Raw genomic sequence first — 14,679 nt, 5'->3', positions numbered from 1 at the left:
TGACATTTGTATGTCACACGAGTATGTGTGCGTCTATTATGTGTCCTAGCAGACACAGGACTGCTGCAGGCTTCTTGTAAATGGTGGCATCTCCATGTGGAAATGCCGTACTACTGAGTTACTGAATACCTTAGTGTGATGGTCCGATGTCCTTCAGGATGAATCATATAATCAATCACTGGACAGAAGAGATTGATGAATGCAAATTGAATTGACGGGGAACATGGCTGCACACTTAGAGTACATCAGCTTGAGCCCCGCAGGTGAGGAATAAAACCCGCTACTATTTCTGGAATGTCTTTACGAGTGTCATGCCACTAAACATAACTCCTAGTCGTCTCTGAACGTAAAACCATCATAGGTGACATCCCAAGCCATACCAAACCATTTACCATTCCTTTTATTTTTGAACAATAGCTTCAATTTTGTGGTAAAACACTGAGGTTTGATGAGGTTCACCTCCTCAGGGAGGAGGAGGTCACGCAGCAGGATGATGGCCAGTCCCAGGCTGGTGTGATGGAGCTTTGGACTGGATGAGAAGTCAGGTCCTGCAGGGGCACGTTGACAGCCACTGAGGAAAGCAGGGCAGAGGAGAGGGAGACAAAAAAAGGTCTTGTCCTAACAGCATCAAGGAACAGCACAACACCAAGATATGGCCCCAGAAGCAGGCGAACAGCACAAGGGGCCTGGACTCGCCTACAGGCACACAGAAGATCTGATCAAATCTGACTTTCCAGAAGCCCTGCTTATCTGGAGTAGGTGTAGAGCTAACCGAACATCTCCTGTAGGCACTGATAATAAAGTCTCAGCCCAGGCACCCGCTGCCAGGGTGTGTCTGTGGTTTTGGGCCGCCAAGTGTCATAGCTATTCAACCTCTCTGTGGAGGACCTCTTGTCCACCTTTAGGGCCCAGCTGGTGAGGGTTGTGAGGCATCAGAACAGGCTGCCCAGGGTAGTAATTGAGTCCCCATCCCTGTGGGTATTTAAAAAATGTGCAGATGTGGTGCTGAGGGATGTGGTTTAGTGGTAGACTTGGCAGTGCTAGGCTAGCATTTGGGCTTGATGATCTGAGAGATCTTCTCCAGCCTAAGTGATTCTGTTTCTATGATCCTATGATTTTTGTGAGAGCGCATTTCAGAATCAAAAGTTTGATGAAAAACAGACAAGTCCAACAACAGGTTTGAGACTGTTGCCTATTCTTCATATAGTGTGAGATCATGAAAGATTTTAATGCCTCTAGCAGGTTAAGTAACATGTAACAGACAGTGCTCAGTGGGGACAACGAAGCAGGGCAAACGAGTCAGACTTCAGAAATAAATTCTAAAAATGACTGTTGATTTTAATAGGCAGACTGCTTACAAATTATGCATTGAAAACTTAATTTTTTTATGACACCTTTTTGGAAAATTCTAAGAAATCATGATTCAAGCACCTGTTTTTCTCAAATTTCAATAAAGTACTAAAAATACACTGGGAAATATTATGTTTGGGAGCAAAGCATAAACTAGTGCTAATATGTTGTGACAAAAATATAGTCAGCATAGACAGAGCTTGTAAAAAAAATAGCATCATGGGACAAGCAAGCAAGATTGTTTATATAATGAGAGACAATTCATTAGAAGATAAAGATTGCAAAGTGAAATTCCTTTCAGGGCATGGCCTTTCATGTTTGTTTTTTTCTAGGATTCTCATCATTAACCATGCTTGCCACCTCAAATGATCAAATGCAGCAGCTGTGCAGGTACAGGTTCACTGGTGGAGAACTAAGGAGGCTTTAGCACGGTCTTATCTTGTCCTCCTGGTATGAGGTGATGCTGTGGCTGTAAATCTGTGCCACAGTCTGGTGGTGAGCATGCACTCATGCTGTATAGGTGGCTGCCCTCTGCTCACACAATTCTGATCTGAGATCTCCCTTGAGCTGTAAAGTGACACCACGTTTAGGACAGTCAATCATGCCCCCATCTGGTTATGAGAAAACACTGAACTGACCATTTCCCCATTCCATTGCTACTACTTCTAATAAGACAGTAAGAAATCATACAGAAAAAGATTGGAATTAATGGAAGTTCAAGCTAAGAAATATAAGTCCACTTCTAGTGACTGAGGCTTGGATTAAATTTTGCATGTGATTAAGGTATTTCTTTGCTGCCTCAGGCAGCATTTCTTGCATCTTTTTGTCACCACTATCAGGGACAGGATTATGGACTACAGTCTGAAAGCTGAGCTCAGAAATATAGCATGCTCCCATATTTCAGTGAGGGAACTGATATATTTTCTTCCATTTTCCCTCTTACTTTTTCATCAGTGAAGAGATGTAGGAATCTTCAAGCATGATTTAAGTCAGCCAAGTCTGACAGCAATTTAGGACCGTAATACAGGTGTACTGGAAAAATTTTAAAGAGCAGCTCTTTGCACAGACTGTATAGGGGCTCTAATATCAAGTAAGGTACTGTGAATATAATCTTAGAATATACTGCAGCAGCCATCCATTTTGATGCTAAGATACCAGCCTTTCAAGAGCTCATTGGAAAAGTGATGAAGGAAGATAAAAAATTATAATTTTATGGAATAAAGACCCTGATCAGTCCTTCAAGCAAAGAGGGGTTGACAAGGCACACAGGTTGAGCTTTTCCCATTTTACTCTCCCCCCAGTCTGAGAGCTAACTGAGAAGCTGTGATTTCCTTGATTTCCATCAAAGAAAAGCAGCACCCTGCCCTGTGATTTCAGCTGGGATAGACTTAATCTTCTTCCCAGTAGCTGGTATGGAGCTGGGGTCTGGATTTCAGAAGAGAGTGATGCTGACAACACACCGACCTTTTAGTTGTCGCAGCGCCAAAGCCGTTCTAGCTGCCCACACCGCCCTGCCAGCCAGGAGGCTGTGGGTGCACCAGGAGCTGGGAGGGGACGCAGCCAGGACAGCTGGCCCAAACTGGCCAGAGCCACATCCCATACCCTATGGGGTCGTGCTTAGCAATAACAGCTTGGGAGGAGTTGTCTGGAGAGGTTGTTGCTGCTCTAGGTGTGGCTAGGCATCGGTCAGCAGGTGATGATCAATGGCATTGTGCATCACTCGCTCTGCGTATTTTTTTATCTTTATTACTATTATTTTCTTCCCTTTGTTTTCTGTCTTACGACATTGTTTTTATCTCAACCCATGAGTTTTTCACTCTTTTTTTTTTTTTTTTTTTTTTCAATTCTCCCCCACTGTGGGAGGCAGGGGAGTAAGTGAACATTTGTGTGGTGCTTAGCTGTCTACTGGGTAGAACCACATCACATCTGAAGCAAGACATTTCCATTTGGCATTTTAAAATCTTTTGAGGATACTATGGACTGAGTGTGGGAAAGAGATCCCTTTAGGGTCTCCATGAGGTTGATTGGAGAAGATACTCCAGAAACCTTAAAAAAGAGGGTCAAGGATGTCAAGGGGAGGCAGGGGTTTGTACTTTATTAGGTATCTACTTAGGGCTTCTCTCAGGGGTTCTCAGACATCTGACAAGACACCATCTCTCACTTGCTTTCTCTGTCCTGTTCCTCCCTCCTGTGTGGTTTCTTTGATGCCTAAGAAGGATCTAAAAAGCTACTCAGCTACTCACAGTGCAGACTTAGTTTAACTCTGTCTAAAAGTCACAGGAATCAACCACAGTGACATAAATGAAGAAGGACAAGGAAAACACATTTTATCAGGCTTTCCTGAAGCTTAATTCTCTAGAGTAATAGTGCTGGTTTAAAAGGTTAGATGCACTACACAGACTAAGTCAAAGTTTGAAAGACTAGTTTGGAGAAAAACTGAATCAATCAAATCTGCTAAAATACAAGCACTGCAGCTCAGAGCAAACCAACACAAAGCACAGGTAACTCTGTGGATATAAATGAATAAAGGTGTATGCTAATTTCTCCACTTCTGTTAAGGGACAAATGTCATAAAAGAAATACAACGATTGAGAAATGTAAAGGGGTGAACCTCATGTAAACTGTTTTTGACTCAAAGAGGCCAGTTAAATGAGAAAGAAAACAATATAAAAACCTTTTTCTATAACTACAGCTGTAGATTGTGAAACCTTGAGTTCAGCTCCTAAGAGGATCCTCCACAAATTTCAACATCTCTTTGCACATCTCAGTTAGAAAAGTAACATCTGATGACCCATTTTTAGAAAAAAGAGAACTGCTCCTTGATTTTTTTTAAAATGAAAACAGATTTGCTTGCTAGAAGTTTTCAATCTGATACATCCCTCTTCATGCAGGAAGAGGTGTTTTCAACCTTCTTCTAGTGGGTAACAAATCGGATAAGCGTTACTCTCGATGTACTGACCCAAGCCATCACTTCCACGATGAGATATATGGTAAGTTATCTTTCCTTTTTTTTTTCCTTCAACCTCTGCATTTAGTAGTTGTTTAGGTACTTTAATGACTGAGGTGAAAAAAAAAACAACAACTGAATCTTGACAGTGTACTCAACATTAAAAAATGCCCCGGGGAAACTAATAGGATATGTTAAATGGAATACCCTATTTTTAAAGGACAGAACTGCTAGAAGAAACAAATCTCTACAGGTTGATTGGGGTATGAAATGTAATGGAATATGGCTCTTTGATAAACAGATTACACATGAACATTTATTTTCTCTGAAGATGATATATCGTGATGGAAATTTGGATTTTAAAACTGTGAATGCAAAAATAAAACATCTTATCTGAGTGAAGAGTACTTATTTCCCTTGCAGGATGTGCAGGAGTACTTATTTCCCTTACAGAAAATCTGATATATTTTAAATGCTCTGCCTCATGGAACCTGTTTACATGCAGCATAGCTTAGCATTTTACCTCCATTCACTGCACCTTTTCTATTGTTATCATTTTAAGGCATGGTGCAAATGAACTGGAACTCGTTTTAATAAAATTTTTGTCTCTTTAAAAAACAGAAAGCTCTGACCTGAAACTCAGTACGAAACAGTGACTTAAAATTTTGCTCAGCTTGCCTATGGAAGCATTTATCTTGAAAACTGCATAACTAGCAGTTTCAACCAAAACAACAGATTTTTTACAGGAGACTGCAATTTCTAGAAGTATTGCATGTATCTAAGCTCTATTCAAAATAATACAGACCTTTTTTTTGAAATGTTCTTTCTTCAGAGATCTTCCAGGATGATCTTTGTTTTTCTCCCACTGTTAGGAAACACAAGCCTGGTCAGATATTTCTAATTAGGTAAGCAAGCCCGGTCAATTAATCCAGTGAAGCATTCAAAACACTGAGACTATAGGATTAAGTACAAAACTACGTGGCAGTTCCCTTTTCCATTTTCCATATTAGCATCTGTAGCTTCCATTGTCAGTATAAACTGAATACTACACGCAATTCAGTGTAATAAATGCTTTTGCAGAGAGAGGCTTCTTAAGCAAAGGCTAGACTCAGTTAGCGGAAAGAACCACTCAGATGAGAGACCACAATTTAAGCGTGCAAAAGAGGTTGAAAGGAAGAAGATATAAGAAACAGGAAAGGTACAGTTCTCATTCCAAGAAGGCAGAGGAATGAAAGAGGAGGGAATGCACTGAGAAGGGAGTGAGCAGGAAGAAGGGGCTGCCATGAAAGGAGCCACTGCAGTAATATCGAGATAGCACTTTGCAATGATATTTGCATGAGCCCTACCAATCAATCACATACTTACAAAATCCCACTCCGGGTTTATGACTCAGTTGCTTTTCATAGCCACGTTTATGTACGGGCATCACGCAGGTGTACAAATGATCAAGATCCAGAGTTAACAGGCTGAGAAATAACCCTTCCTAAGCGCTGCTGAGTGCAGGACATGCTCCCAGCCCCCCTGATGTGGTTAGCGGCCTCCTGCCTGCTTTGCGGTTGCAACTGTTCTTCTGGGCTGTGGTTTCAAACCCTTCCACCATGGGAGAGGAGAACACACACTTGTACAACGCTTGGCTTCTGCCCAGCAGGACAATCTCCTCATTTTCAGCAACTGCTGATGCTCTTACCAGTTGCTGGTCAGACTAGCAAGGGGGGTCAGACTGGCCTTGGTCCTAGGACATGCTGGGGTTGGCACTGTTGTGCAGCCAGTCCCTCATCCCACAGTCCCTGTGCACAGTGGAAGGACAAACTGGAAATGGGGATACTTAGCTATAAGCAGTACCAGGGACTTATGCAGCCAGGGCATGCAACACAGATCAAGATGAAAGGAGTCTTAAGTCTTTGTGCAGTGCTCAAGTCTTGGCATGTTTTTGAAATAAAGGAGTTACTGTTTTGGACCAAGAATTCCTTTACAAAGGTGCTCGGTTTTTATTTATCTATTCATTTATTGAAAAAGAAAAGTTTCTGAAAGGACTTGAAAAATTTAAACCCTTAGAGACTTTCAAATCTACTTATTTACTGTCAATACACCTGAGCCACAGCCACTTCCTTTACCAACAAAACCATGATCTCAGTATTGTAATGATAACGTAGTTAGTACGGCTGTGGAAAAAAAACTGTTTCACAGAGGTCATCACAACTGCCTGAAAAACAGTTTTTGAGGATTTTGACAATGCTTATTGCCTCCCCAAGAAATTTTATCTTGGCACCCAACTTGTTAAAACTTGCCAATTTTCTTTTATTCCTTGTTCTCCAGAAGCAAACCTCTTTCCAAACTCTACATGTCAAAGCAATACATCAACAAGAGCATTCTCGATCTTGATACACTGGCAGCAGTTAACAGCCAGACTCTGGAAGAAAAGGAAGAAGGGATGGGGGAAGGTCTGCAAGTGCAATACGTCCTTTTGTTTGGAAGGTGCAGACTTTGCTCCAATAAGGCTTCCCCCTTGTTGGAGGGATTCATGTCTGCACTATTCTGTAACAGAATTGCCATAGCAAGCTCAGGAGAGACTCAGATCCTCATTTTTAAGGTCACACAAATGTGGACAAAGACCCACCAACCAGCCCCTTCTCCAAGACATTAGGTTTAGCTAAACTATGCATTTAGCTGAAAATTAAGGTGAGGGCATTAGCTTTTTGAATGAACTGTTCTTACAGCAGAAAATACTCCTTTCACCCAAACAGTTATCTCTAGACTCAAGATGTTTCAGTGATTTCACGTAGTGTAAATCAGAATGGATGACTAAGAGCTACAAAAAAGCAGACCAGCAGCCTGCCTCAGCGCCACTCCAACCACGGGCTGAGCTCTTCAGCTCCATTTAGTCTTGCAGAACTCGAGTGCAGAGAGTTCTATGAAGTGATGTTTTTGACAACGTGGTCTCTGCAAAAGACATCCGCAGACTCACAGGGCAGACCTCTCCACTGGAAAAAAGTGCACAGCGAGGTTGCAAACAGGAAAGGAGCGATCATTGCTGTGTTACACAAGTGGTCAGAGATGACACAGCAAGTAGGGACAGGCGCAGGACCTGAAGATTTCTGTTTCAGAAACAGTCTGCTGCCTTGTCAAGAGAACAGGCATCATTCTGCCATGAAAATGCACCGCCTGATGAAAGCAGTAATCATGATACCTCTCCCCCCCCAAAAAAAAAAAAAAAAAAAAAAAAAGTGTAGATATTTTCCCAAATGGCAAGTAACTCTATTTGAGTGGCTACCAAATGCATCAATTTCCCCACTTGGTAACTGGGAAGCATCTTAGGTCCCTCTTACACCTGTCTCCACAAAATCCTATTCCCAGCTCCTCACAGGACACGCAGAAATTCTTTTGTTTTCCCCAGCCAAAATCAGTCTTTGCACTTCCTCAATTTCTGTCACCTCACTGGCAATAGTCACTAGCAAAGGAGGAAGGATGATATCAAACAACAGATACAGGAACTGTTAGTGCACCCTGACAGTAACAGCCCTGTCTGCTGTCTGTGCTCTCTCAAAGACACGTAGCCAAGCTAAACTTTGGAGCTACTGAATCATGACTGTTAAGGATCAACTGAAACAAGGAATCAAAACTTCTTTATTCCCTGAGCACCATGGAGGTTTTTAAGTTGTTAGGAGTAATGTTGCAGGAGATGCAGGTGTTGAATGCCATGCTGACAGCAACTGAAACCATTTATGCCATTCGAGAAGGTGTTGCCTACCAGTTCTTTCTATTGTGATATTTCCCGGCAGGTCATCAACTGAGTGCGCTCAGCATAACCCACACAACACAGGGCTCCACAACATTTTTATTCCAGAGTTACTGAAGACCAGACCAGTTTCATGGCCCCGGCCTGACCAACACCCTGCAGACCAACACCGTCGACTTGCTGCTTCCCCAGCTGGGTACGTTTAGCTCCCCTTGCCAAGGGGCATTTCTACACCTCCACTGACCCCACTCCCAGAGGCCTCAAGGCTCAAAGCCATGAGTAACCTCAACAAGCAGTGGTCACTGAGGGTTTACCGGTGCCAGAGAGCCCTTGTGGGCCTTACACCTACACCTTCCTGCTGCCTCCTCTTCCTTGGGTGAGGCTGCAGAAGGGGCTGGCACAATGAGGAGGTGGCCAGGCCCTGTCACTGTGTTTCATTGTATTGGGTTTACATGGCAAGGGCTTGGTAGCAGGGGGGGGGGCTACAGGGCTGGCCTCTGTGAGCAGAGCCCAGCAGCTGCCCCACATCAGATCAGATCAGAGCAGGCTGATGGTCCCCCTGCAGCCTGTGGGTCCCACATGGAGCAGATCTCCACGCTGCAGCCCCGCCATGGGTGGAGAAGCCCCCGGTGGAGCAGGTGGATGTGGCCTGGAGGAGGCTGCGGCCCATGGAGAGTCCCCGCAGGAGCAGGCCCCGGGCCGGAGCTGCAGCCCGTGGAGAGCAGCCCATGCAGGAGCAGGGGTCTGGGGGGAGCTGCCGCCCACCCGTGTGGGACCCGTGCTGGAGCAGCTTGCTCCTGGGGGATGGATGGACCCCGTGGGACGGAGCCGTGTGGGAGCAGTGCTTGAAGAGCTGCTGCCTGTGGGCAGCCCCCACAGGCTCAGTTTGGGAAGGATGGCATCCTGTGGGAGGGACCCCATGGGGAGCAGGGGCAGAGTCACCGTGAGGAAGCTGCAGAGGTGAAGCGTTAGGGACTGACCACAGCCCCCATTCCCCGTTCCCCTGCACCGCTCAGGGGGAGGAGGTGGAAGAGGGTGGATGGGGGGAATGTGGGTTTAGTTTGCTTTTAGTTTCTCACTTTGCTAGCCCACTAGTGATAGGTAATAAATTATATTAATTTCCCTACACTGAGTTTGTTTTACCTGTGACAATAGTTGCTGCTGATCTCCCTGTCCTTAACCCTCGAGTCCTTTCCATCGTACTTTCCCCCTTTAGCTTTGAGGAGGGGGAGTGAGCGTGGTTGTGGTAGAGCTCAGCTGCCCAGCTGGGTAAAACCACTGCATTAATTTCCCTGACTACCAAGCCTGGAGGTTCCTGCAGTTAACCACCCTTCTCTTCCTTTCCAGACCAACACACCATGGAAAACCATACCATGGATTTCCCTGACCTGGCTGTAACAACAGAATTTGAGTATGGCGATTCAGCACCATGCACGGGGACTGAGGAAAAGCACTTTGCAGCTAATCTTCTGCCACCGCTTTATTCTTTGGTGGTAATATTTGGCCTCACAGGCAACATGCTTGTTATCCTTATCCTGATAAAATACAAGAGATTGAAGAGTATGACTGACATCTACCTGCTCAATCTGGCAATTTCTGATTTGCTGTTTATATTTTCTCTTCCCTTTTGGGCCTACTATGCTGTTCATGACTGGATTTTTGGGGAAGCGTTGTGCAGAATTCTCTCAGGTGTCTACCTCCTTGGCTTCTACAGCGGCATCTTTTTCATAATCCTGTTGACCATAGACAGGTATCTGGCCATAGTGCACGCAGTGTTTGCTTTGAAAGCGAGGACAGTTACCTACGGCATCCTCGCCAGCATTGTCACTTGGGCTGTTGCTATGCTTGCCTCTGTTCCTGGGATAGTATTTCACAAAACTCAGAAGGAAAATTCACAATATACGTGCAGTGCTCATTACCCATCAGATCAGAGAAATGTATGGAAGCAATTCCTGACCTTAAAAATGAACATCCTGGGACTTGTTATTCCAATGTTGATTATGATCTGCAGCTACACACAAATTATAAAGACATTACTCCAATGTAGGAATGAGAAGAAACATAAAGCAGTCAGGCTGATTTTTATCATCATGATTGTCTACTTTTTCTTCTGGGCACCATATAACATTTGTATTCTCTTGCGTGACTTTCAAGGTTCATTTTCTATCTCTAGTTGTGAAGGCAGTGGGCAACTGCACAAAGCAACCCAAGTGACAGAAACCATTTCGATGATCCACTGTTGTATCAACCCTGTGATTTATGCCTTTGCTGGAGAAAAATTTAGAAAATATCTTCATAGCTTTTTCCGAAAGCAAATTGCATCCCACTTTTCTAAATACTGTCCAGTTTTCTATGTTGACCCATCTGAACGCGCTAGCTCCACCTACACGCAATCTACTGGAGAGCAAGAAGTTTCTGCTGCATTGTAAGTTGTGCCTAGCAAAAAAAGTGGAATTGACTTTTGTGAAATCAATTCTTGTGATGAAAGCCTGGAGGAATCTGTTCTGGATATTAGCTCCAAAGCAGCTGCAAAAGATCATGGCACATATATCTATAAAAGCTTGTATGTCCTCATACTAATGGGTATTTGTACATAAATGAAAAGGATGTATCAAATTAGCTATCTAGATGTGGTAACATAGCATTCTGTAGCAAAAAAAAAAAAAAAAAAAAAAAAAAGTGTTTTTTTTGGGGGGGAATGTAGTTGTATAGTATTATACTACAGAGACCAAAAACATAAAAAGCTGAGGGTTTAAGCTAGCAGGCTCATAAACTGATATTTGAAATGAACTAGAGGTTAGAGATTGATATTGGTTCTTTGGAAATATCTCTTCACTGTACTTTACACAAGTTATCTCAGTCATTTAAACTCAGGCTCAATCCCATCTGGTTGTGTATCCCTGTAAATAATGCTAAATTACTGAGGTCTGTGATGAGGAATCTTTACTAGCAAAATGGGAGAATATTGTACATTCCAGTATTTTAGTGTGTATTTCCTTTGTGTGTCATTGAATACTAGCCCTTTGGGTTTTCCTCATATTATTCTAAAAATAGTCTTTACTATTAAGTGTCACAAATAAGTGTCACTAAGTTAATTAAGACCTTGATATTTCAGGATGCTCGTTCAATCAACTGCTGTTTTATATACTACTTGTATTAAAATGAGTACAGTAGCCTGTCATTGATCAGCAAATCAGTATGTTTGCAATATTTCAGAAATGAAGTATTACACATGGAGCTTTAACTAGGTTAACTAGGTTAGATCAAGAGCAGACAATTAGTTAATAGGGCTTTTTAGCTTCTTAGTGCAGTTATTTTGTTTGCCATTTTTCTGGCCTACATTAAGAAAAAAAAAAAAACTTTAAAATGTGGCATTAATGCAGTTGTAAAGGCTGCAAAAACACAACAGCATTAGAGGTGTGAAAATGTTTTTTGAACAAGGTTGACCCAGATGTTTTTAAAGATAAGCATATGCTATAGACGCTTAAGGTGTCAAAACACATACACAAAAAAGTAAAAGGATTCACTGACCTACAGAGCCAAGGGCATAGAGCATCTCTCTAGTTTTAGAAACAGGAATCATTTAGGGGCTATGACGATTTTTTTCTGTTGTTTGGGAATTTTACAGAAAGCAACAGCTTCCATAATGCAAACAAAATTGGTAATACTGATGGCCAAATATGATTGTGTTTCCCCTTTAAGTTCAGATCTGGAAAAGCACTTGAACACATAGAAAATGTGCTATTGCTTTAATTCATAAATAATTTAATTAATAAAAGGCCAACTTGGTCTTTCTAGCATTTCTTACATTGCCCCTAGTAGATTTGGTTTTGGACAACTCAGGAGGCAGGAAAATCAGAGCGAATATTTTTATTGCTGTTCTTATCCAGTAGGGTAGTCTCTATTTTCCAGCTCCTCTAGACAGCCTTTTAAATATTTGCAAATAAATGTTTCAAAGAGTCCCAAAGAAATTTTACATTGCCAAGTGCATGTGAAAGCAGGAAGTGAAATAGGGAAATCTTTGCTTATCAGACCACTTGATTTAAGTTATTCTGTTTTGCCATATTAAGCACCACTTTTGGACTGCATCCGCAAGGGAAATAAAAGAGAACTATACTACGCCTTTTAATTCAGACATTTTTTTCAACTGCATACTATTTTTTAAGATACTGCGTCTATTTTTATAAGTGGTATAAATAGAAATCAGGTAGTTTCAACATCAAATGACAAATATTTGCATTTCTGTTTTAAAGAGACAGGAAACTACATGCAGTAACTTTTAGATAGGGTGGCCTCCCCCTTCCCACCCCCTCCACCTTCTGTAATTCTTCTTTTAAAAATGTTTTCATATTTTATTCAGCTCTTGACAAGAATTTTTATTTGGATCCTAAGACACTTTTTCTTTAAGGAGTTACTTGCTCTAGAAGGTTTGGGTGCCGAGCAAGGTATGCGTCTTGACCAGCCTCACAGGAGCAAAGCACAGCTATCAAATGTGCAAGAGCACACTGAGAAGCTTTCCTGAGAGAGATGTCAAAAAGCAGCTTCAATCCTTTGCAGTTTTCTCCTACAGCACAGATCTTTTCAAGGGACAAGAAGCTTCCAAAGGACAGAACTGGAGCTTGGAGATTTGTGGCATAGTAGATCAGCAGCTTATCAAGAATTTCCGTGACTTCACTGCGAATGGACCATGATTCAGCAAATGAAACAAGCCAGGTTTCAGCTACTGTAGCAATCTGTGATTGATATTGAAGGTGATAATAGAAAAGACAGTACTTGGTAGCACTGCTGGTTCATTCAGCTAAGGACTCTGCCAACAGGCTGCAACAATATTTAGTTTCGCAATCCATTAAAGTTGGTTAACTTTTGTGCGTTAGGCTTCTTGATCCGTTCTCCCTCCCACCTCCCCTTTTATAGAATAGCCTGTAAGAATGAAAAAGGAAGAGAAATTCCTCTTCCAAACAGGTTGCTGTAATGCTGAAAGAGCAGGCGGGTCAAATTCAGGGTTTTACAAGTGGGCAAAGCACCAGCATCATTGAGCAACGCAGGGCCATTGGGACAACTTCAAAGTCCTTAACTGTTTGTCACTAGTAATCTATTAATAAACACGCTATTCTGTTTGGCATTACATCTGGTTTTATTATTAGACATGGGAGGAGCACTACTTCGCAGACTGTCTCTCAACTCACTCTGATCCTAGAAGATTAAGGCTGTTTTTAAGATAAACAAGAATACAAAAGAGGTTTTAGTATGTTCAGTGTCTACCCCTAGCGACCACAGAGCTAACCTCGAGTAATTACAGATTGCACACACCAAGTCTCTTCGGTCCTTAGGGCTACAGCGCCATCGTGGGGCCAATTGTAATGTTCAATGCTGCCATTCAAACGGGTTTGCTCCTTTCTTTACAAAACATTAATTATTCTGAGAGGATCTTCTGTCAAAGTGACTGCCTCTGCTATGGGCAGCGTGCGAACAGCAGCAAGCCTTGGAGACCAGGAGCTCCTCTGATTCATTGGGTGTTGTCTGCCCTTAATGAGCCAGGCAGCTGCCATAGCGTGGTATGGGCGAGGCAAGGCTCGTTTTAGTTCCTGCACAAGTTTTGCATGTGCTCGTATCCGGATTCCAGCCAGCTGCTGTGGAATGACTGCCTTTTGCCTTCCTATGCATAGCCTGGAAGCCTCAAAAATAAAACGGCTCTCCTCTACTGTCTCCAGAAGGACGGCTAGGGTTGAAATTTAGCTAGAATCAGGATGATTACACTCCCCCAGCCTCCCTGCCTGCTGTTGTTATAAATGAGGTCTCAACTCAATCTGAATTTTGTAATATTTATAAAACAAATATTTCTAAAAGGTATAAAAGGCAAGTAAACAGTGCTGGATGTGCGGGGAGTCCACGCTCCACCAACACGCACACACAAACATCAAACATTCTAAATATACAGGACATTGCTTTACATACTAAACCCAAGTATGCCTATACATATGTACAATCAGGAAAGGTAACAAACAATCCTTTAAGTTCCATGACTTAACAGTCTCCATTTTCCATTCCTTTTGAACAATATGTCTTGCTTTAAGTTGTCAAGCAACTCGGTCTTCGGGCCTTATGTATCCCGTTCTTCCCAGATCGAAGCAAAGCATATCCATCTCCTTTTCAGGGCCAATAGGGCCTGGGTCACAAGGCACGTCCAGGTCAGCAGGGGGCGTAACAGCAAAGGCCTGCGATGGCTGTAGCAGCAGAGGGGCCCATAGCGTAGCAGTCGGATCAGTAAAGGAGCCCGCAGCTCCCTCACTGTCTGGCAAACCACACGTTTCTGACTGTGGCTCCACATGGTTCCTTGAGGCCTCAGAGATTGCTCGCCAGGTGCCGAGCAATCCCACTGCAACCTTGTGTTTAGTTGCAGAGTCCCACACCTTGACCTCAGTTTGGTCCCATATTTCAGGATCATAAACTGTCCGATTGTTAATAAGGAGAATAAGCTGTAAGGTTACCAGGACAGTCTTTGTTCCTAAGGACGTACGATTCCCCATAACGCACAACTGCTTAACAGCGAGGGGCAGCTGTGTGCCGGGTCCGCTTCTCTCAGCTTGAGTTTCCCAGCTCCGGTGCGCCTGTTTCCAGCGACTTTCTGTACGAGCTTCTCTGAGCA

General features: G+C 43.0%; 1 protein-coding gene across 1 annotated transcript; it reads left to right on the top strand.

The window, feature by feature from the left end:
* The first annotated feature begins 4,237 nt into the window (after positions 1–4,237).
* Positions 4,238–11,833, top strand: LOC311206895 (C-C chemokine receptor type 5-like). Its single transcript, XM_084282685.1, has 3 exons — positions 4,238–4,340; positions 8,077–8,229; positions 9,381–11,833. Exon 3 carries the CDS (start codon positions 9,392–9,394, stop codon positions 10,460–10,462), a length of 1,071 nt encoding a protein of 356 aa, XP_084138811.1. The 5' UTR covers positions 4,238–4,340; positions 8,077–8,229; positions 9,381–9,391; the 3' UTR covers positions 10,463–11,833.
* The last annotated feature ends 2,846 nt before the right edge of the window (positions 11,834–14,679 follow it).

This window comes from Netta rufina, assembly GCF_964035555.1.
Source record: "Netta rufina genome assembly, chromosome: 2".
NCBI lineage: Eukaryota > Metazoa > Chordata > Aves > Anseriformes > Anatidae > Netta > Netta rufina.
Note: the sequence above shows the minus strand (reverse complement) of the source record. Positions and strands in the feature narration are given on the sequence as shown.

Bases quoted from the DNA above. Each gene is read 5' to 3' on its own strand.
- LOC311206895 (XM_084282685.1), top strand. From the start codon at position 9,392: ATGGAAAACCATACCATGGATTTCCCTGACCTGGCTGTAACAACAGAA.